The 24,803-nt window shown below is 36.5% G+C and overlaps 2 protein-coding genes across 3 annotated transcripts in view; one reads left to right on the forward strand and one right to left on the reverse strand.

Annotated features, from left to right (window-relative positions):
- LOC143233840 (serine/threonine-protein kinase Nek10-like) overlaps window positions 1–21,098 on the reverse strand; it is a 123,295-nt gene extending 102,197 nt beyond the window's left edge. The window contains exons 1-3 of one of the 2 annotated variants that reach the window (XM_076470605.1): window positions 20,646–21,098; window positions 18,943–19,148; window positions 17,823–17,949 (exon numbers count right to left, since the gene is read on the reverse strand). In XM_076470605.1, the coding sequence (XP_076326720.1) occupies window positions 17,823–17,949; window positions 18,943–18,992 (177 nt within the window). In that variant the 5' untranslated portion in view covers window positions 18,993–19,148; window positions 20,646–21,098. The remainder of the gene's footprint in view (window positions 1–17,822; window positions 17,950–18,942; window positions 19,149–20,645) is intronic. The other variant, XM_076470604.1, reaches the window with a different exon arrangement.
- Window positions 21,099–21,137: 39 nt separating this feature from the next.
- LOC143233843 (uncharacterized) overlaps window positions 21,138–24,803 on the forward strand; it is a 109,169-nt gene continuing 105,503 nt past the window's right edge. Inside the window, exon 1 of the mRNA XM_076470612.1 lies at window positions 21,138–21,240. The gene's annotated coding sequence lies outside the window, so the exon portion shown is untranslated. The remainder of the gene's footprint in view (window positions 21,241–24,803) is intronic.

The raw sequence follows: 24,803 nt of genomic DNA on the forward strand, positions 1-24,803 counted from the left end.
ACCAGTTCCACATAATTTTTGGCCTTGTCATTGCCCAAGAATTCCTGCACCACTGCAACAAAGCTGCCCCAAGCTTTTTTTCTTTTCTACTGAGCTTCTTGGGAAATTCTGTGCACTTCAGGATCTTCTTTATTTGTGGTCCAACGATGACACCAGCTTTGACCTTAGCCTCAGACAGCTTAGGGAAGAAGTCTCGAAGGTACTCGAAGGCTGCAGATTCCTTATCAAGAGTTGTTACAAATTGTTTCATAAGACCAAATTTTATGTGCAATGGTGGGAACAACACCTTCTGGAGGTCCACTAGTCGCTCACACTTGACCTTGTGCTTCCCCATAGAGAACTTGGTCCATTGTAGCCAGTGCTTTCTGTTGTAGTGAGCTGTGGTGTCCCTGGTGTCCCAAAGGCAAAGCTAACAGGGAAATTTTGTAAAGCCTACTTGAAGACCCATCAGAAATGCCACCATTTTAAAGTCTTTGATAACCTAGCAGCCATACTCATCATGAGTTAAAAATGAGGTAAAATGAGGTGCCCAGGGTTTGTCTTGATCCCCAACAGGCATGCCGAAATATGCCTTGTGGACTTCACACATTTTAGCAGATGCTGTCACAAAGTAATCTTTCCTCTTGTTTTGATAAATTGGCCACATATATAGCAGAATGTGTTTGGAGAATGCTTGCAGCTTCTTGATGCCATCTCTGATAAAATTAGATAGGTCTATGTGTTCACTTAGGCAGCTAGAACTAAACTGAAGTGGTGAGCCCCTGTGTATTTATTACTATGGAAGGTTCTAAAAAGTTCTTGAAAACTCTTGTAAGTTCTACAACATTTTAGAAAGTTCTTGAAAACTCTTGTAAGTTCTAAAACATTCTAGAAAGTTCTTGAAAGTTCAAGAAAATTCTCTATCACTGAATCTACCTGAAATGTTCTGGAAAATGGGTAAATTTGACAATTTTATTACCCACGTCACAAAAGCAAAATTTGAAGTGAAAAAATAGAACTTTTCCATTTACTTTAGGCATAAGAAATTGGGAAATAACACTTTCTGCCCAAGAACAAAAAAAAGTAAAAATTTGTTACATAGTGTTGTGACGAGTTACTTCAAAATTTGATTACAGTTGCTAACAAGCTTCCTTGCCTTGTCTCTTTATGGCAAAGATACTGAGGCTATTTTCCCTCACCACTACTTTTGAACTGCTGACGAGCATGCACTGCCAAATTTTTAAGGCATTTTTTCTCTCTTCACAAAATAGCTATTTCTCATATCTACCTTTGAGGTTTTGCATATGCCACTAGCCTTGAGCTATCTCCCATCAAAGAGATATGCAATAATGTGAACTACACTAGTGTATGATGTAATCATCATGCAACAATAGCAGTAAACACTCTACCAATAAGAGAGCAACACACCCTCTAGGTACGGTAAACCCCCATTAGCACCTGCACTTAAAATTAGCTTCTTTCTTATTCTCAGCACTGTCTTCAATGGATGTGTTTCTATGAGTTCAAACGTAATCAAATCAATGAGATTTGCACTGTTTTTTCACAGTGTTAACTTTTTCGATTTCCTTTTTATTTGCTTTAACTTCAACTTCAAACTATATCACATCTTACCTGGGGTCTTCATGATGATGAGAAACCCACTTGGAATAAAAATGTATCTCAGCACGGCTGGTATGGGTATTAACACATTTATTAATAAAGCGGAGAACAACGTTTCGACAAAGGTCCTTTGTTAATCTGAAGATGCCCTAGAAAGGTTGTAACGCTGTTCTCTGCTTTATTAATAAAAGTGTTCGTACCCATACCAGCTGTTCTGAGACACATTTATTTCCCAAGTGGGTTTTTCATCATTAAGAATTACTTCATCATGGTGCTTATACAAGAAATGTAAGTCTTTTGTGTTTCTTTGTGCACTGTTATCTGTTTAAACTCCTTTATGCCTGAACTTACCTACAATATACCATTGTTACCAAGGGTCTGTTGATGTTGTTAACACTTACCCCATTTTCACTGTGGCCACAAGAGGTACATTGAGTGTTAAAGACATTACCACCACAGTTCACTGTGTAGTAGAATTACCTGTGGAGAATAATGTTCCTCTTCTAAATCTTTCTGTAGATTTGATTACTCAAGTTTTTCCTTAACTTTCTCTTTCTTCTCTGTCCGTTAATTCTTCTTGTTTCTTACTACATGACTCTAATGCTGAGTATTACTTGGTTTTCTGCCTTTTTCAAACATAAGTGTCCATATTAACATATTCCTGGATTATTTTTGATTCCACTATTACATGATTCACCCTCCTTGAATCAAAAATATCTTTTCAATGGCTTATCATTGTTCTTATCTTTGATTCCATTCTACTTGCTTGGAGAGACTGTTCCCCTAACTCCAGTAATATTCTGTAGTGCTCAGTTTTCATCTTTGCTTTTTCTTACCCATCTAGTTTGTTACATATCCTATTTTCATTTGCTATCTGAAACCTTACATCATGATCCTGATAATTTCTCCAGGAATCTAAGGCCAGTCCTTCTTAATACTAGTTTCATCTTCTGCCTTGTCCCTGGAGAAGGAACACTGTTCTCCACAGGTAAAGAACCTAGGGAGGTGGAAATAGCTAATTAAAGCCATTGTCATCATGTTCAAGTTCCTAAAGAAGAGAACGAATTTCAGATACAGAGACAGAAAGATGAGGCAAAAATGGCATCAAAAAACCCACAATACAATGAACTTTGGTAATAACATCTTTAACAGTGAATCAACTTCCAGTAGCAAAAGACAAATGGGGGGTAATGTTAGCAACATCAACAGACCATTGGAAGGAAGTGATGTAGTTTGAAACTGTAGTTGATTGATTTGGTGTATTCTGGCACAAAGAAGCTAGGCTATCTGCACCAAAAGGTAAAAATAAATTAAATGTTGTAAAATACATAAAAGGAAATGAAGGTAAAACAAAACATCATTGAAAAACAGATGAAAGGATAAAACCAATGTTGACACCTACTCAACAATGTTAAGAAAGAAAGCAGAGTAAGAGAAGTTGTAAAGGACATTCTCCAGCAAAATGGTAATGATCATAACCTGCCAGGAAGACTAACAGATAAGTACAAGAACCACCGTCAGTCACCTGAAGTTGGCCTTTCCAGTCCTGGTTCCAGGTTATGTTGTCATAACAGCCATTATCAAAAGGAAAATAAGAAAAGTGTTAAAAAACATATAACAAAATCGTAATAAAAATTAGCCAAATGTCCTGTAAAAAGGTAAAAGTAAAGTAAATGTAGTAAAATTCATAATAGGAAACAAAAGTATAAACAAAACAGCAATTAAAAATAGAAAATGGCATAAAACCAATGTTGACATCCAGTCTACAAAGTTGTAAAAGACTTCCTATAGCAGAATGGTAATGATCATAACCCGCCAGGAAGACTAACAGGTAAGTACAAGAACCACCGTCAGTCACCTGAAGTTGGTCTTTCCAGTCCTGGTTCTGGGTTATGTGTCATTATGGCCAGTACCAAAATGTAAAGTAATAAAAGTGTTAAAAGACATGCAGTAAATTGTAATAACAACTCACCAGGATGACTAACAGGTAGTTCAAACGGATAGTTCAAACAGCAGCATTAGTCACCTCACTAACTCGAATAACATTGAGTTATTTAATATTCTGGCCATTTTCCAATGTCAAATTGAACTAGAGAGATTAGGACTCTGATAAGGGAACCACAATTAAAAAGGTGTAATGAATAAATATCAAACACTTAAATGAGGTTGAAAAGATTAATGGTCGTTAAAAAAACTAAAACCTTTATCAAGGTGGACAGTGTCACCATTACCAATAAGATTGTCCAGTGTTACAGACAAACCCTGAGACAGAACATGTTTAAAATAGTGCCGTCCTTGAGAGTCGTAACAATGGCAAGAAAGTAAAATGTGGCTTACAGTGATTTGAGTGTTACACAAACTACACACTGGTGCATCAGTTCCACATAAAAGAAAACAATGAGTTAAAAAACTGTGACCAATGCATAGTCTAGTTAGAACAACTTCCTCCTTCTGAACCCTATGGAAGCTAGATGACCAATGCCCAATATAGGGTTTTATTTGTAAAAGCTTGTTGTCATGTTGCTCACTCCAAGTGGACTGCCAGCTGGCACGGAGCTGAGCCTTGAATACAGGACTATAGTCCATGTACAGAATAGGCACAGTGGTGATAGTGCCAAAGCAAATAGATTTAGCTGCCATGTCTGCAAGCACATTCCAGCAAATACCAATGTGGCCTGGTATCCAGAAAAACTGGATAAAAGTAGAAGTAGATGTAGATGAGAAATGGGCCAGTCAGTTTTGAATATCAGTGAGAACAGGGTGTAAGTCAACGTGCAGTGATTCCAAGGCCAGCAGAGAACTAAGGGAGTCAGTATAAATAGTGCAGTCGGAGTACTGCTCAGCTTCAATATGATCCAGGGCAAGAGATATGGTATACATTTCAGCAGTGAACACAGAAGCTGTAGAAGGGATTCTGCGCGCAACAAACCATGGCAGAGCCAACAGAATTACCTGATTTGGAACCATCCGTATAAATTGGAATGGAATGATTGTTTGAAAGATGTTCAGTAAATAAAAGACGGTACTTCCAATCAGGAGTATCTGCCTTTTTCAGATGACTTAAAGAAAGGTCACATTTGGGGGCTGTAATAAGCCATGGGGGGGATGGGCTGACCAGTGGATTCTGCAATGTTATCCAAGGACAGACCCAATTCATTCAATTGCGCCTGGATGCAAAGGCCTAAAGAAGCAATGGCAGATCGTCTGTTTTGAAAACGTAAGGCCCACTGAGGAAGGAAAACACATACCCAAGTGGGATGCTTTGGTAAGGAGCAAAGTTTCAAAGAATACAGTAAAGACAGTTGCAAACGGCAAAGGTGCAGAGAAGGTTCATGAGATTCCATGTATAAGCTCTGAACTGGGGAAGTGTGGAAAGCCCCAATGCAGAGTCAAAGTCCTTGATGATGAATGGGGTCCAGCATCTTTAAGACCAAAGGTCTGGCAGAGCCATAAACCATTGATCCATAGTCGAGTTTTGAATGAATAAGAGCACGATATATCTTTAACATAGAACATCGATCCCCTCCCCAACTGGGGGTAGAGAGGACACAAAGGATGTTCAGTGCTCTTGTGCATTTGATCCGTAGCTGCTTTAAGTGTGGCATAAAGGTCAGCTTATGGTCAAAGATAAGCCCCAAGAACTTGGTCTCAGGGACCACTGGCAGCGAAACTTCACCAATACGGAGTACAGGATAAGGGTGGATACCCCGTTGGCGGCAAAAGTGCATGCAAACGGTTTTAGAGAGAGAAAAATTAAATCTGTTCACCGTAGTCCACTTCAGTACACGATTGAGGGCACTTTGTAGTTGCCACTCAATATATCTCATGGACGACGACTGACATGAGATGTGAAAGTCATCGACATAGAGCCCGTTTGCAACAGTGAGAGGGAGTTGTTCAGTGATGGCATTTATCTTTATACTGAAAAGTGTGACACTCAAAACACAGCCCTGAGGGACCCAAAGTTCCTGTACAAAAGAACGGGAAAGTGTCGAACCAAGATGAACTTGGAATCTCCTGTCCATTAAAAATTTTTTAATAAGCATGGGTAAATGGCCACGTAACCCATATATATGGAGGTCTCCCAAAATGCCATACCTCCATGTTGTGTCATAAGCCTTCTCAATGTCAAAGAATATTGAAACAAGATGTTGGCATTTGAGAAAGGCTTCTCTGATTGATGTTTCAAGTCGAATTAGGTGGTCCATGGTGGAATGCTGTCATCAGAACCCACACTGGGTGGGCGAGAGAAGGTTGTTTGATTCAAGGATCCAAACAAGACGAGCATTAACAATCCTCTCTAAGGTCTTACAGAGACAGCTCGTCAAAGCAATTGGACGGTAGTGTGAAGGAATCTTGGGATCTTTCCCAGGTTTAGAGAAAGGTAAGATAATAGCCTGGTGCCAGGCATCAGGAAAAACATTCTCCTGCCAGATCCGGATAAAAACAATTAGAAAATATCAAGAGAAGCAGGAGAGAGATAGCGCAGCATGTTATAGTGTACATCATCAGGTCCAACAGATGTACTGCCAGACCAATGAAAGGCCATTTTCAGTTTCACCAGTGTAAAGGGACAATTATAGTCAAAGAGACAGTCAGTTTGAAAGGAAAGAGGTGAACGCTTTGCCTGAGTCTTGATGGCCAAGAAGGTGGAGAAACAAGCAAAAGTGCTAGATACCCGGCAAAAGCTTTCACCTAGAGTATCGGTGATGCTCCAAACATCAGCTACCTCTTGGCCATCAGAGAGTAATATGGAGAGGGGGACAGAATTGTAGTGCCCACTGACCTTTCGAATCCTGTCCCAAATGACCTTGGAACTGGTGGTAGAACATATGATTGTTGTGAACTTAATCCAAGATTCCTTCTGGCTTTAAGGTCATACCCACCTAGCATGTGCACGGGCCCGTTTGAAAGTGTGGGATATCTACGAAAAGTATCCCAGCCTTCCGTGGCAAGCAGGATTCCACCACGGACGAGGATATCATGGAAAACGTGTTGAGGTTTTAGGAATACACTGAGCAGCTGCTTGTATAATACAGTCAGTTACCGCTGCCACACAGTTGTCTATTGATGGGTGATTCACGATGGCAGGATCGAGTTCTGTGAGAGCAGTGAAAGTGGACCAGTCTGTCTGATCCAGCTGCACGCGGGTAGGGTGGCATCAACCATGGCCAGTATCTCTCAAAAGTATAGGAAAATGATCACTGCCTAGTGGATTATTGTCAACCCTCCATGAAAAATGGGAAAATAATGAAGGGGAGAAAACCGAGAGATCAATAGCAATTAAGGACTGACTAGGTACATGAAAATAAGTGGAAGAACTGTTATTGAAAAAAGAAAGATTGTGATCAGAAAGCATACGCTCTACAGAGTGACCTCTCCTATCAACAACAGCACTTCCCCAAAGGGGATGATGTCCATTAAAGTCCCCCAGGATTAAAAATGGAGATGGCAACTGTTCAATGAGAGCATCAAGGTCTGATTGATCATATGTCTCTCGAGGGTACAGGTAGAGAGAACAAACAGTGATGGTATGACCCAAGGAAACATAGATGGCTATGGCCTCCAAGGGTGTGTTGAGTAGCAAAGTCATAGTGGCCACATGCTAATCAACCAATAGTGCCACCCCTCCATGTACTCGTCCATCACACATCACATTTCTGTACAAAGAAAACTGCTGAATGGTGACTGTATCAGCAGGCTTTAGAAATGTTTCTTGTAAGGAAAGACATACAGGATGGTAGGAAGCAATCAGTGTTTTGATATCATCCAGATTAGAACGTAAACCTCGACAGTTCCATTGTATCAAGGTGGCCATTTTAATGATGGGGAGGTGAAGTGGCTGGAGAATCCTTCTGTTTATGACCACACCTTTTTTCCTTACTGTCCTTATTCGGAGGAGGTCTATTGACCTCCATGGAACCTGCCCTGGGTCGGTTGGGCAGGTCTTTGTTGTTGGAAGGGGATTCCAATGACTGAGGATGAGAACAAATGATTGTTTTGCATCATGGGGTGGGAGAAAAAGATGCATCAGAAAAAATGCCTGTATTTGAAACCGAAGGATGTGGATCTTGAGATTTGTTGGAATATATGGATGGAACAGAGATGGGTGTAGAAGTCGATTCATCAACCTTTTTAACCATGGAGATCAAAAGGCTTTTCATTTGTTTTGAAAACGACTCTCTTGGAGGCACAGAGAGATCTGTCTGCACTCCCACTGTAGTTGTGGAACAAAGTGCAGCAGCATATGTCCGAGATGGAGTGGCGAACAGCAATTTCCGAGCCTCATGATAACTAATGTTACAAGTCGTTTTCAAATGCTGCACCTCTTTTTCTTCCAACCATTTTGGGCAAGAACGAAAGTAAGAAGGGTGGGAACCATTGCAGTTGACACAATGTGGGTCTGTGTGACACTCATAGGCATCGTGGTCCTTGCCACCACAACAAGCACAAGTCAGGGAACCACGACAGGACGTCTTTGAGTGGCCGAACCTCTGACAATGGAAACATCGAATAGGGTTTGGAATGTACGGCCGTACCCTGCAAATTAGATAACCTGCCTTGATGGTGGCAGGTGCATGTGGTGATGTAAATGTCAAAACGAGGATATCTGTTGGTAGTGTAACTCCGTCTTTGCAGATATCAAAGCTGTCATAACAGCTAACACTGGAGAAACTCCTTAAATGCAGAGACCAGCAACAATCTCTGACTCAGGAACGTTTTTCAAATCCCTCTCAACAATAACTCATTGTGATGAATTCAAGGTAGCATGAGGGGTTACCTCAATAGGTACATCCCCAATTGCCTTTGAATTCAAGAGGTTTCACTGTGTTGAGATGTGGATGTTTCAATCAATATGTCTCCAGATCGAAGCTTCTTTACTAATTTTGGAGAGCCAGCAAGTCCTTCTGAATAAAAAAGGGGGACATTTGCCCTAAAGGTTTTTCTGAAAGAGAATGTAATATAAGAAAATGGGGTACAGGTGTTACAGATGTTGAAGATTACTGCTCAGAGTCTTCAAGACGTGGTCATTTACCTATTGACTGTGTTTTCACTATTTTATTTAAATTTTTGTTTGAGGATCCATAGGAAAAGAGGAAAATTTTGGTACCCACTGATCCCACCCACCATGGAGCCCTTACGAGGGGACACGCTACAATGTCATACAAGGACATTGCAGCAATGCCAGGGTTTCGTGAGCACTATATCCAAACACCAGCATCAGATACAATGTCCACAACACCCATTGAGAACTTCCAACACTGGTACTTGGTTGACTCTAGCCCAAGTGGACCAGCCGATTGACCTAAGGAGGGCCACCCAAAGGCTGCCTGTCTACAGGAATTCAAGGCCAAAGTGAGGTTGTTAGTGTTGGACCCCTCAACCACCAGAATCCTCTCCTCCCCTTCACGGGTCGCCACGCACGGCAAACACGTGGGTGGATGTTTAGATCCCAGAAGAGGTAAACTGAAAGAACAGAACCTTCCCTGGGAGGTCCCCTCACCACATACAAGAATCCACACCGAGGGGAAACTGGAGTTAAAACAAACAAAAAGAAAATCAAAGCTAACACTGTGAAAAGTCAGTCAAAATTTCATAAATCATTTCATTTTATATTTAATGAAACATGTCCATTAAAGTCAGTGCTGAGGATAAGAAAGAAGTTAATTTCAAGTGCTTACTGGTGGTGTGCTTACTGCTATTGCCACATTATGATAAAATCATACACTTGTGCCCCTCACATTATAACAAGCATCGTTAGTGGATGATAGCTCAAGGCTCGTGGCATATGCAAAACCTCAAAAAAAGATATGAGGAACGTCTTTTGTGTGGAGAAAGGAAAGAATATCAGTTCAGAAGGGGGAGGTACATTTTTACTTTTTTGCAAGAGTGAATGTGCAGGTACAACTTTAAGAAATCAAATGGTACATTGTTGTCCTTATATTATTTCTAATTGATAACATGATAACATTAAAGAAAAAACTGTTCTATACAGGCTATATACAACAAATTTTTACATCTAGTCTACAGCAGTAAGAAAAAAACTACAATAATACAAGTTGTAAATGGGCTTTCTGTAGCATAATTTCAATCATCATAGCTTGCCAGGATGACTAACGGGTAAGTTCAAACATCAGCGTTAGTCACCTGAAGTTGACCTTTCTTGTCTTGATTTCGAGTTATTTCACGTTACAGCCATCTTCAGAAAGTAACGTAATACCAGTTTTAAAATAATTTCTGTAGCATAACATTTATTATAACTCGCCAGGATGACTAATGCATAAGTTCAAACATCAGCATCAGACACCTGAAGTTGGCCTTTCCTTTCCTGAGTTTCGAGTTATTTAACATAACAATCATTTTCTAATTTCAAATCAAACCAGTTGTACTTTAATTCTTAAAAAGGAATCACATTAAAAAAAATTTGTAATTCATAAATTAAAAATTTAAATAGCATTAAAAAGATTAATAGCCATTAAAGAAACTAAAACATTTGTCAGGTGGATAGCCTCACCATTGCCAATGACACTGTTCAACATTATGGATAAACCTTGGGAAAAACATGTTTAAAATGGTGCCGTCATTGAAAGTCATAACAATGGCAAGACAATAAAATGTCGCCTATTGTGACCCGAGTATCACACAGAAAACACACTGGTACATCAGTCCCAGATAAAAGAACCCAATGAGCTAAAAAACTGTGACCAATGCGTAATCTAGTTAGGACAACTTCCTCTTTCCGATCCTTATAGAAGAAAGACGGCCAAAGTCCAATAGAGGTTTTATTTGGAAAACTTTTTTTTGACGTTGCTCACTCCAAGACAACTGCCAACTGGCATGGAGCTGAGCCTTGAATACAGGGCAGAGTCCTTGTATGGAACAGGCACAGCAGTGATAGTGCCAGAGCAGACAGATTTACCTGCAGTGTTGTGAGCTTGTTCCCACGAACAGCAATGTGGCCTGGTATACAGAAAAACTGAATAGAAGTAGATGTTAAAGAGAAATAGGCCAGTCACTTCTGAATATTGATGAGAACATGGTAAGAATGAACATGAAGCAATTCCAGGGTCAGTAGAGAACTAAGCAAGTCAATATAAATAGTGCAATTAGGGTACTGCTTAACTTCTATGTGATCCAGGGCAAGAGAAATGGCATACAGTTCAGCAGTGAACACAGAAACTATAGAGAGGATTCTATGCCCAACAACCAAACCACAACAAACCATGGCATGGCTCACACAGTCAATTGATTTCAAACCATCCGTATAAACAAGAATGGAAGGACGGTTCAAAAGATGTTCAGCAAATAAAAGACAGTACTTCCAATCAGGAGTATCTTCTTTTCTCAGATGATGTAAAGAAAGGTCACATTTTGGTGTTGTAATAAGCCATGGTGGGATGGACTGACCAATGGATACAGCAATGTTATCCAAAGACAAACCCAATTCATCCAACTGCATCTGGATACAAAGGCCAAAAGGAACAATGGCAAATCATCTGTTCTGATAAAGCATTGCCCACCAAGGAAGGAAAACATAGCCCCAGGTGGGATGCTGTGGTAAGAATCAAAGTTTCGAAGCATACAGTAAAGACAGTTGCAAACAGCAGAGGTATAGAGGAGATTCACAAGACTCTGTGTACAAGCTCTGGACTGGGGAAGTAAGGAAAGCCAGGGTGCAGAACCGAAGTTCCTGATGATGAATGGGGTCCAGCATCTATAAGGCCGAGGTTCTGGCAGAGCCATAGACCAGTGACCCATAGTCTAGTTTTGATCAAATAAGGGCACAATATATCTTTAGCAAAAAAACATCAATCCACTCCCCAAGTGTTGGAAGAGAGGACATGGAAGATGTTCAGTGGTCTTGTACATTTGACTCATAGCTGCTTGATGTGTGATATAAAGGTCAGATTAAGGTCAAAGCAAAGCCCTAAGAACTTCATCTATACAATGTTAAGGATTAAATATCCCCGTTGGTAGCAAAAGTCCTTGCAAATGGTTTCAGAGAGAAAGAAGTTAAAATCATTTACCATGGTCCACTTCAGTAAATGATTGAGGGAAGTCTGTAGCTGCTGCTCAATATACCTCATGTTTGACAACTGACATGAGATGCAAAAGTCATCAATATAGAGCACATTTGCAACAGTAAGAGGGAGTTGCTCAGTGATGGCATTAATCTTTATACTGAAAAGTGTGATACTCAAAATGCAGCCCTGAAGTACTCCAAGTTCCTATAGAAATGAACAGGAAGGTGTTGAACTCACACAAACTTGAAATAACCTGTTCATTAAAAAATTTTCAATAAAAATGGGCAAATGACCATGTAACCCATATAAGTATAAGTCTTGCAAAATACCATACCTCCATGTTGTATCAGAAGTCTTCTCACAGTCAAAGAATATTGATACAAAATGTTGTCGTTTGAGAAAGGCTTCTCTGACTGACATTTCAAGTTGAATCAGGTGGTCCATGGTGGAGCTGTCACTGTAATCCAATGAGAGCAAGAGGAGGTTGTTTGTTTCCTAGAATCAAACAAGATAAGTATTAACCATCCTCTCTAAAGTCTTAAAAACAGCTCTTCAAAGCAATTGGATGGTAGTTTGAAGGAATCTTGGGATTTTTCCCAGGCTTAGAGAAAGGTATGACAGTAGCCTAGCATCAGGCATCAGGAAAAACATTCTTCTGCCAAATCTGGTTTAAAACAATCAGAAGAATAGCATCTCGTAATATATAGCATCAGGTCCTACTGATCTACTGCCAAACCAATGAAGGGCCAGTTTGAGTTCCAAGAGTATAAAGCGGAGATTATAATCATAGAGACAATCAGCTCAAAAGGAAAGAGGTGATTGCTCTGCCTGAGTCTTGATGGCTAAGAAGGTGGAGGAAGAAGCAGAAGTGCTAGATACCCAGCAAAAGTTTCACCTATAGCATCAGAGATGCTCTAGGTATCAGCTACTTTCTGGCCTTTAGAGAGCAAGATCAAGAGAGGGACAGAATTATATCACACACTGACCTTTTGAATCCTTTCCCCCATGACTTTGGAACTGGGAAGAAGAGATTCTGGTTGTGAACTTAATTCAAGATTCCTTCTGGCTTTGATTTCTTATCTGTTGAGCATGTGTACAGGCCTGCTGAAATGCGATGTTGTTTCAAAGTGTGGAATACCTATGAAGAGTATCCCAGACCCATTTTTGAGCCTTCCATGCTATGTAGCAGGCAGAATTCCACCACAGATGAGGATATTGTGGAAAATGTGTTGAAACTTTAAGAATATATTGAGCAGCTGCCTGTATAATACAGTCAATCACTGTTGCATTGCAGATGATGGCAGGATCATATTTTGTGACAGCTGTGAAAGAAGGCCAGTTGGCCTAATCCAGCTTCCACCGGGACATGCGGATCGAGTGGCATCAACTACGATCAGTGTCTTTCAAAATTATAGAAAAATAATCACTGTCTCGTTGGTTATTGTCAATCCTACATGAAAAGTGGGAGAATGGTGAAGGGGAGCAAACTGAGAGATCAATAAGAGTAAAGGACTGATTAGGTGCATGAAAATAAGTACAAGAACCAGTATTGAAAAGAGAAAGGTTGTGATCTGAGAGCATATGCTCTACGGAGTGACTCCCATCAATATCAATACCTCCCCAAAGGGGATTATGTCCATCAAAATCCCCTAGAATTAAAAAGGGATATGGCAACTGTTCAAAAAGAGCATCAAGGTCTGATTGATCAATGGTTTCTTTAGGAGACAGGCAAAGAGGACAAACAGTGATGATACGACCCAAAAAAACACAGACAGCTCGGCCTCCAGGGTGTGTTGAGTAGCAAAGACAAAGTGGTCACATGCTGATCAACCAGCAAAGCCATCCCTCCATGCACTCATCCATCACACAGCCTGTTATTTCTGTACAAATAAAACTGCCAAAAAGTGATTATATCAGCAAGTTTCAGAAATGTTTCCTGTAAAGAAAGATATGCAGGATGGTTGGAAGTAATCAGTGTTTTGATGTCATCCAGATTAAAACGTAAACCTTAACAGTTCCATTGTATCAAAACGACCATTTTTATTTACGTGTAGACGCATTGGGTGGAGAGCCCTTCCATTTTCAACCACACCTTTTTTTTATTTTTTTTATTCAAGGGAGGTCTGTCAATTTGACAGATCTTTGCCACTGGAACAGGATTCTAGCGACTGAAGATGTGAACGATAGATTGTTTTGCATCTTGGGGTGGGAGAAGAAGATGTACCCAAGGAAATGCCCATATCCAGAACCAAATCAAGTGGATCTTGAGGTTTGCTGGAATGAATGTTTGGAACAGAGGTGGGTGTTGATGTCAATTCATCAACTTTTCTAACCATGAAGATCAAAGACTTTTCATACAGTTTGAGAATGATTCTTTTGGAAGAACGGAGAAATCCATCTGTACTCTCACTGTTGTAGTGGAACAAAGTGCAGCACCATATGTACAAGATGAAGTGGTGGAGAGTAACTTTGGAACCTCAGGGTAAGTAATATTTTGAATCGTCTTCAAATTCTGCACCTCTTTTTCTTCCAACCATTTTGGGCAAGAACAAAAGTATAATAGGTGACATTGTAATTAATGCAATGAGGGTCTGTTTCACACTCACAGGTACTGTAGTCTTTGCCACTGCAATGAGTACATATCAAGGAACCATGACGTGATGTCTTTGAGTGGCAGAACCTCTGACACTAAAAACATCTGAGAGGGTTCGGAATATATGGCCGTACCTTACAATTAAGATAACCTGTCTTGATGGTGGCAGATGGACGTGTTGATGTAAATGTTAAAATGAGGACATTGGTCAGCATCATAATTCCATCTTTGTGAGTGGAGATATGCCTCACTGTAGAAACTCCTTGGGTGGAGAAACCAGAGAAATCTCCAATTCATGGATGTTCTTCATATCCCTCTCAACAATAACTCCATGTGATGAATTCAAAGTAGCATGGTGTGTAATCCCAATAGCCTTTGAATGTAAGAAGAGTGAGTCCACTGTGTTTAGATGTGGATGTTTCCACCAATATGTCACCAAAGAGAAGCTTTTTGACTGACTTTGGAGAGCCAGCAAGTCTCTCTAGTTGCTCTGAATAAAAAAGGGAGACATTTGCCCTGAAGGTTTGTCTGAAGAAGAAAAAATGTAATATAAGAAAATGAGGTACAGGCATTACAGATATTGAAGATTACTGGTCAGAATCTCCAAGATGTGGTCATTTACCTCTGGACTGTTTTTTCATTATTTGAGTTTTTATTTGGGGAATTTCTAATAAAAAAAGAATGTTTTTGCATCCACTGACCCCACCCATCATAGAGCCCTACAAGGGGATACATTACAATGTCAAAAAAGGACACTTCAGTAATGCCAAGGTTTCATGAGCACTGTACCCAAACACCAGCATCAGATACAATGCCCTCAACACCTGTTGAGAACATCCAACACTGGTACTTATATGGCCCTAGCCCAAACGGACCAGCCGACTGAACCAAGGGGGACCACCCTAAGGCTGCCCTACTACAGGAATTCAAGGCCAAAGGGATGTGTTAGGGTTGTACCCCTGAACCACCAGGATCCTCTCCTCCCCTTTACATGTCACCATGCACAGTAAACACGTGGGTGGATGTTTAGATCCCAGAAGAGGTAAACTGAAAGAAAAGAACCTTCCATGAGAGGTCCCCTAACCATGTACAGGAATCCACACTGAAAGGACAGATTTGGGCAGTTAGTACTATTTGCTAATCAATTAACTGATGAACCTATTGATTAGTTACATTAAATTAATTGGTTAGTACAGTCTTCCTCAAACCATGTTACATTTTTTTTCAAGGGTGGATTATGCAAGGACATCCTTGAATGCCTAAATACATTCTTATGCATTTAAACTTTATAAAAATGAAGTAATGACATAAAAATTGTTTCCCTACACAAAATATGAGCAAAGAAGAAAAAATGTAGCTCAAATGTTTCATAGTGGGGGTTGCCAACAAACTGTCTTCCAGCTAGTCAGCAGTTCAAAATAGTAGTAACAGTGGCAGATAGCTTCAGTAGCTTTGTCATAACAGATACAGGGCAAGCAAGTTTAATGGCTATGATAACTGAATCATGAAACAACAAACAAAGTTCCAAAACATACTGGCCCAAAGCTGATTCCTGTTATGAGTAGAGCATGTATAGCCCAATATGTAGCTCTCAGTTGACATCAAATTAGCATAATGACAATATTCTTATTACTTGTATAGTTGTAATGATTAAAGATAATAATAATCAGAAGATCTAATTTAAATTAGTTTGTTATTTTCTTACATATGATTACATATTAATTTTGATTAATTAACAATTGAAAATCAAAAACACTAATCTCAATTAATTAATTAGTGTGTGGCATTAAACAATGTAATCATTGTTCAAAAGTAACTATTTTTTAATTGATTAAATTACCTGACTCCAATATACAAATAGCATTATCAGTAACTTCACATGAAAAGCATCCCTAAATAGCTAGCACAAGATGTTCCAAATCCCTCCTTATCTGTATACAATGCACATTATATTAATAAACAAAACCTTGTGAAAAATTAAGCTTGTAAGACATCAAAAAAGGAGTATTTTGAAATCTAAATGTAGTTAGTCAAAATTTCACAAAGAATTTTAATAATGATTTGTTTATTTGTTGGATATCAAAGAAAACTACTGAAAGGTTTGTATAATACATAATTAGTAGTCACTTGGAATTATTCATTGTTTAAAAGTTACAAAGTAAGAACTTAAGTACTTGAAATGTTTCTTTTTGAAGTATAACAGAATTGAAGACAAGTTAGCAAAAATCACTGAAAATTATTAGTTTACTTCAGAAAGTTTGAACAAGATACACAAAAGGCTTATCTGAATACAGCTGTTCCTTATTTTGAACCAAGAGAAGTCAGACAATCAAAAGTATTCATTAACTCTTGGGCTACTTTTGCCTAATCAAAAAGTGGGAGTTGACTGTCACTGTTGTAGCACAATAATGGAACCAAAGTGTGGAGTAATGCATTTTTACAACAATGGGCAATAAACCAAGAACCTTCATACTAATGGTTCAAGATACAATCTCTATTTAATGGCTTATTAAAGGAAGTACATTTGTTTCTGTTATTCAGTTTTGAGACATGTTTTGAGAGATTAGTATATTGAGAAAAAAGTTATATTTAAAAGTAATTGTTTTCTTTGTTGATTCACAAGTTTTCTTGATGGCCCTTTATGATTAATTTCTATTCTGATTTGAACAAAAGATTTATCACTTTTACAACATCAAGACAGTACAAATCACTAAAACTATCACAAACACAATGAAAAAGAAAACCACAGGATGAATCTATGCCCAATACTTATAAAAAAACACACACACACACACACACATATATATATATATATATAGTTGACTGTCAGTAATTACAAAACAATACCAAATATTCATTCCTCAGATCTCTGTCTTGGAGAACAGGAAACAGTGTATTTCTGCTACTAGCTCTACATATTGTAATGGTCAGGATGAAGATTATCTGTTCGGGTCCTCAGTTCTGTCAGTTCAATTAGTAGAGCACTAACCTCAGAACACTAGTGTCAACTGAAGGTCACAGGTTTAAGCCCCAGTGATGTTAAAACAGACTTATCATCCTAATACATTATATACTAATATCCAGCTGGTTGTTCATCTTATCTATGACTTAAGTGAATGATATATTGAGCCATTTGTGTAATGTTTGGCTTGGTAATTAACCTAATATTTTGCCTATGACTGTGATGTCTTTTTCAAGACACTGTGTTGTGTATTGGCAGCTTGACAATGATAGGCTGTATTGTGTTTTAGGCTCAAGAATAAGTCTTGTTTCAATAAGGGAATCTATAACAGGCAAGATGGGAGTCACTACAGTACTAGGGACATAAATCTTAGTAGCTTAAATGGTGCAGTACTGATCTTTAAATGCTAGTACTAGCTAAGGATACCAGATTCAAATTACAGTCAGGGCTAATTTATTCAACTCTGAACACATTACACTAGGTTAGCATTTTAGGAATAAAAGGGCAAGATTACAGTTGAGTATCTGACATCTAAAAAACATGGTTGTGATGGGTCAAATGATTTTTGTCACCCTGCTTGTTCTTATAAATATGTAGCAAATTTTTAAATGATTTTAAAATCATAAAATATGAGCTAACTAACCTCTGTTAGCTTTAAAACTCCTTCACTCTCAACAAATATTTTTTGAAACTTTGTTTCTCTGAGGAAATTAGACAAAGTCAGGATGACAGAAATCCTTGTTTCAAGAGACTCTTCCAAAAACTTGTCACTGAAAGCAATATTAAAAATACTTCTCATTTACAAAGTCAAAGAAAAAGTTAAAACAATCAGAACTTTAAATATGCAAGTAACTATTCAGTTTTGCTCAAGCAATAATACATTCCTTTTCCACATTAACACTACTGACTTCAAAATTATCAATTTCAAAAGACTAAATGTACTATAAAGTTGTAGTTCTCTGTACACTACACACTGTATATATATATATATATATGTACATCAAAATGTATTATTAGTTTTATCAAGAATAACATATATTATTTAGTACAAGAATATTTGAGTACAATATAAAATACATAAATCATATCTTAACTCTTATATTAAAAACATTAAATACAAGTGAACAATAAAATATAAGTCAATGTATTGAAACCACTTATAAGCCTCCGAAATGTGAAAACAGGCAATGTAGCTTATGTCCACAGAATAGCAAACTCTTCCACAATTAACAACCGAAATATAATATAAACCTGCTTTAAAATTATATTTTGTACACAATGAAATCAAGAAAAATATGACTCATGAGCTTAGAATCAAATATACATATATACACACACAAATACTGTAGGTCACAATACAGTTTCTAGTGGTTTTGATGCACATTTACATGACAGCATTATTTCTTCATTCATGTGTTTGCTATAAAATCTTTTATATGTCCAATATTCTGTTGGTTGAGATTAAATTGAAAGTAAACTCAAACTTTGTAACACATTGATCACTTTCTGATTTCTACAACATCTAATATGTTTAGATACAACATTGGTTAAAATAACTATAGTAATAGGCACAATAATAGATTTTGATATATATTTTTAATACTATCAAATTTTTAATACTATATACATTACTTGTATATAGGTCATCAAATCATTACTATAGAACCATAATGAAAATAATACAAATCAAAAACATTCACAATGAGGTAAAAAAATACAATTATTTTTTCCATTAATAGTCCTTGTTGTCATCATCAACTTACAGAAGAAAATGTCTGTGATCATAGCTCAGTTGCAGTAGATACTGAGACATTGTGGGTTCAAGTATTCAATTCTTTTAACTGATTTTCCATAGCTGCTGATTAGTTTGACATGTGCATTTGGATCCTGTCTAAGTCAAATATCCTCAATGCATTTGGCAGCTACAGTCACAGACAATTTCCACACATAATATAAAGTACACAAGTAACTAGAATGCAAAGAACACAGATAAGTTTTGTATTTTTGCACATTAAAGATAATCAAAGTACTTATATTATTCTACCATAAATACATATACAAAACTAATGAACTGTAAAAAAAACAACCAAATACACCTTACAAATATCCACTTAATCTTGTGCCCAGAGTATACTTTTCTACATTTTCACTGGCTAATGACTGATTGTTTTGCTATTAATATTACCATCAAGTGGATGTAAATAGAAAAGCTGTTATATATTTTACTGAGTAGAAAATATATTAAAAAACTAGGTTTATTTAATGATACTAAGCACTAATCCATAAGTACTAATATTCAATGCTTTTGAAATATTAACTCAATAAGTTAATGTATTTTCCAAATGGTTACATGGTCCAGTTATTTGGTTGTTGATAAAACTTCAATGTCTCAACCCTAATAAATATGACATAGACTATAAAATGCTAAATAGTAGAGCAGGTTCAAAAAGACTTTTCTGAAGAAAGAGTTTATAATAATAAATAATTAGTAATCAATTTATTATATGTTATTTTTCCACTTTAGAATTATAAACTATATTTAAATGAACCAGAATCTCACCTGGAGTGGACAAACGTGTGAAAAATGAATTTAATATTACAAAATGTGGATCCTAAAGCAATGAACATTTTAAACATAATTTGCTCCATTTATTAAAGGTTTTTAAGTTATGTGAATAAAACTGAAGATTGAGGTGCAATTACCACCACCAAAAACATGATTGCGGTAAATAAAGAAAACCTATTTTGTAATCTCATTAAAAAAACTTTGAATTTAGAGCAAAACATTATTTGTACATTGCATACAAAGTAACCTTATGCAAAAAAATAATAACTTAAAGTATAATGACTATTTCAGGTCTCCTTATTTAAGTTATTAATCTAAAATAGAAACATATGTAAATGAATGTTGAGACAAGCTACACAAAAAGTGCCCAGTTTTTTAAAGTCTCACTATGAAGTGGTTAAAAAAAGGACTGATTATTTTTTCTAAACATGAGATGACTTGCTGTATGTACTTAAAGCTGTTTGGGTTTCAACAGACTGGCTGTGGAGAACCTGTTTGGTGGAGGAGTAAAGAATAATGCTAAAATTGGAATGTAAATATTCAAGATAATAAGCTTTTGAGCTACAGAGTCACTCTTTCTTTTCAGCAGAATTACTCATCTACAAACATTATACCTCATAGAATAGTTAATTCCTTAACGTTTTGAGGCATATTTAAATTACACATAAAGTTTTGTTACTATTATCTTACATTGTTAATGTTACGTAGGTATTATAGACACAAAATTTAAATTGTTCGTGTTATAGTAGTAAGTGGAATGTGATTTTATTTCTAGTGAGTTGAATGGTCCAAGTTAATCCTTACCTATTCTTAAACTTTTAAAACTGAAAGAGAATTACTGAAAATATTATTACTGTTATTTTGTATTAATATTAACATTAATTATAAGTTGAAACTTACATGAACCTTCTCAAGACAGGCATTAATATTTTATGCTTAGAATTCATATTCATCAATACTCCAGTATTTTTAAAAATCAAATAATATGCGTTTGGTCAATTTTTATTTGGTAGCAAACTATTGTTAGCGGCTTGATTTCATCCTAAAACTGTTCATCAATCACAATCAGTTCAATCCAGTAATGTAAACAATACACCATATTTGTAAAGGTGTATTATACACTTAGCACTCGATACTGATAAAACTGTAACCAACTTAAGTTAAAGTAGAACATTTTCACTTAGTTTATTCTTATAACCTAAAACTATGTTACAATTTGCTTATACTGGTACTGTATTATTACTGTCAGCTAACCAAATCACTTCAAAAAATCTATCTTTTGAAAAAGTAACTTTTCTTTCGGATTTATACCTTCGAAATAACCTACATGAAAAAAAGAAATACCAGTACTGTAAAAGGTATTGTAGTGCCCTCTATAACTGAAACTGTTTTCTTGCATTGTGTTATCGTGTTTGAGATTAAATGTTTTTCAGCGGCACATTTTAAACAGCATAACAGCAGCTAAGTAATGTTGGTAGAGAGTAGCATTGAACAGGTAAGAAACAAATTACATGGACTATTTTATTTCGATAAAAACAAGTTGTAAGGAATTTTAGGTAATTTGATACAGTAATTTCCATTTAAATGTTTTGTTAACTTTTCAAGACTGGATGAATCGAATTAAATTGAAATTCAAACCAGATTTCATCAGCTGTCATAAGGGTTTGTGTTGTAACCGTTATATTAAACAAAGCGTGAAAAATTCATGTCAAGGTCCATATTGCATAGTTTATTATACTATTGCTACGTAAATCGTCTTTTAAACTTTCAATATGCTGTTATTAAAGATATAAAATACTAACCTAATTATAGCACCACATCTTGCTGCGTAGGAAAATTTATTCGCCAAAACAAAAGAAACTTAAGTCTTAAGAAATACATTCGAATGGAAAAATATCTAATTATAACTTATAAATTTTAAGGTATAGTCCTATACGGAAATGAAATGATGAAATTCAAAGTGTTTTGGGCAAGTTATACAAAATGAACAACTACAGGTGAACAACTGTGACAAAAATCGAAGTTTCGCAATGTGTTAATGTAGTGTGTAAGCTGTCAGAAACGTGTGCATACTTTCGGTTTGACTGTAAGTTACTAGGTGGCATCTTATTCTTTCATTTGTACATTTAGGGGGAGTGTAAACAATAAGATTGCAGATGGCGGGTAAAATGGAAGTGATTTAGACAATCTTCACTGTACTTAGTGATGTTATTAATAATATCAGTGAGCTATACGTAGTTGATATTTTTAAATTTGAATCTTAAATAATATTGTGGCGTTGAATAAACATACCTTTTAAAAAAACAAGTCTTGGAATGATACATTACTATATTTCGCTAAGTTGGATAGATATTTCAAGTTTATACGGTCAAGTTCTGCATTTTGAAATTATATGGTTGGCTATTAATAGTATCGCTAACAGTAGCTGAATTGTATTTCAGACTAGGCTTTTTTATAGTTATTCTTTAATTTTACCGAATTCAATATAAAAGAGACTATTATTTCGGACGTATTGCTTCTTTCTGCATTATACTTCATACCTGCTTTTTAAACCTATAGAAATTAATGTTTGCAATTTGTCATTTCCAGTGCCAACGATACTTTTCTAACCTCGCGTTATTGTTGTAAGCTCTTCGTGATGACGATTCTGTTAAATTGAAGATCACCTAAGAAGGTTGAAACATTGTTTTCTGATTTTATTAGTAAGTGTTAATACCCATACCAGCCCTCCTGAGATACATTATTGTAAGTTATATTTCTAGTGTTTTAATTTGTATCTTTCCAGTGGTACAACTTACAACGCTGGAAACCGGGTTTTGATATCTTTGGTAGGCAGAGCATAGATAGTCCATTGTGCAGCTTTTTGCTTAACTACAAACAAATAAATAAACAATATATTTGCTAGAGGGAGATGACGATGATGTAATAATCTAGATATTTCCTAGGTTTTAGAGAAATTGTAGTCCCTTATAATTAGGAGCAATCAGTGTGTGAAAAAAACAATGAGAATTTAGTGAGTGATGTAATATAGTGTTCACAATGAAAATTATCGTATCTTTTAAGCAAGAGAATTTTGTAAGCAACTTTATTTGTAAGTAAGCGTCCATTAGTCTCAATGTTATGGTTTAAAAGTTGTTCGTGAACTTAGGCCTACAACATATTTCAAAGTAAAAACAGCATCTTCCAAACGTTATAGAAAAAATAAATTAGTTGTCTTCAAGTGGACTGAACTTGGCATTATTTTTACCAAATATTCCAAATGAGTTTGCCCAACGATTTTTTGTAACAGCATTTGTGTAAGAAATGTGATTATTTTCGTTAAAATAAAATAGAACTTTGACTAACCTTCAATATGACAAAAATACTGACAAGAAACTAAATCTAATCTCTACTAGAAATAATGCAACAGCCACAAGGAAGGGTGCTTAACTACTGCGAATAATTTACTATACTTTTGTGTGTGTGTGTGTGTGGATAAAAATGGTTTCAAACGTTGGATTTTAAGAGCAGACATTGGCAAGTGCAGGTTAAGGAAGCCAGCAGAGAAAAGACAACTTTTGCTGCAGGAAATGGATTGCAGTAATTTGTTGTGTTACTGTTTGGATTATGTAATGCATCTACTGAATTACAATGACTAATTGAATGTGATTTTTCTGAACTGCCTTAAAACGTCGTACTCACCTACTTGGATGACATTATCATATAGGGAAAGACCTTTGATAAATTTTTGATGGGGTGATAAAAATTCTGAACTTGTTAAGGAAAGAGAACTTTAAGCTGAATTCAAAGTATTGTGAATTGTTTCATCAATGGGTGAATTTCCTGGGGCACAGAGTAAGCAGAAAAGGTGTGTCTGTAAACTTTTTCAAGGTTTAATCTGTCCAGAATTGCCAACGTGAAGGAACTTTTATGTGGTAAGAGGGTTTTTTGCATTACGCTCTTTCTGTTTTCAACAGACCTGGCATGGCCAGGTGGCTGAGGTACTCGACTCGTAACCCGAGGATCGCGTATTCAAATCCCCATCACACCAAACATGTTCGCCATTTCAGCCGTGGGAGCGTTATAATGTGATCGTTAATCCCACTATTCATTGGTAAAAGAGTAGCTCAAAAGTTGGCGGTGGGTGGTGATGACTAGCTGCCTTCTCTATAGCCTCACAATGCTAAATTAGGGACGGCTGTAACTGTTAGCCCTCGTGTAGCTTTGCACGAAATTCCAAAACAAACAAAACCTTGTGGAATCAAACCACAGGTTTTAGCTCTGCGAGTCCTTAAACTTACCACTGTTTCACCGGGGAGACAAAATAAAAAGAGTTGAGGATGAAAATAAAAGAGCATTTTTGTTGTATATGAATTTACCTCCATTATTCGTTTGATTAACATCAAACACTATTTATTATTATTTTTTATTGTTATATATAACTGCATAAACACAAAATTTAACCATAAATATGAACAAGTATAAAATAATTATCAAAGATTTGTCTCATATTACAGAAATAGTATCTATCATAAATCAGACGTATACATTAAACTTCCTTCAACACGCTTCCCAGTAGTATAGTAGTATGTCTGAAGATTTACATTACTAAAAACCATGTTTCCGACACGTGTGGTTGGAGAGAAGAGATGGCTCATTGTGTTGCTTTTCGTTAAACTCCAAACAAATTCTTCAACACTTATATAAGTTTGAAAGCTCAAACATTTTAATACATTTTATATTGTTTTATAATATCGTTTGACTCGCAATGTTACACAAATTGAAATGGTTCTTATGCAATAAAAACACGCTGTTCGAACAGGTTAATTTGAATTCCTAATAATAACTTTGTGTTTGGTAGATTTACTTTTTAATGCTTGAAATTTGCTTTCACCCGAATTACGTCTGATCTAAGTTACTTCTAATGGGTATTTATAAGTGATGTTATTTTATTTTTGTACCTTGGTTTTATTTTCCTATACTTTGCTAAATTTACCATCTTTCACATGTTACATTCCCAGTTTATCTTTGAAGAAAATATATCTTCCTTTCGAAATCGACCGAATAAGGTTTCTTACA

This window comes from Tachypleus tridentatus, chromosome 12 (genome assembly GCF_004210375.1).
Source record: "Tachypleus tridentatus isolate NWPU-2018 chromosome 12, ASM421037v1, whole genome shotgun sequence".
NCBI lineage: Eukaryota > Metazoa > Arthropoda > Merostomata > Xiphosura > Limulidae > Tachypleus > Tachypleus tridentatus.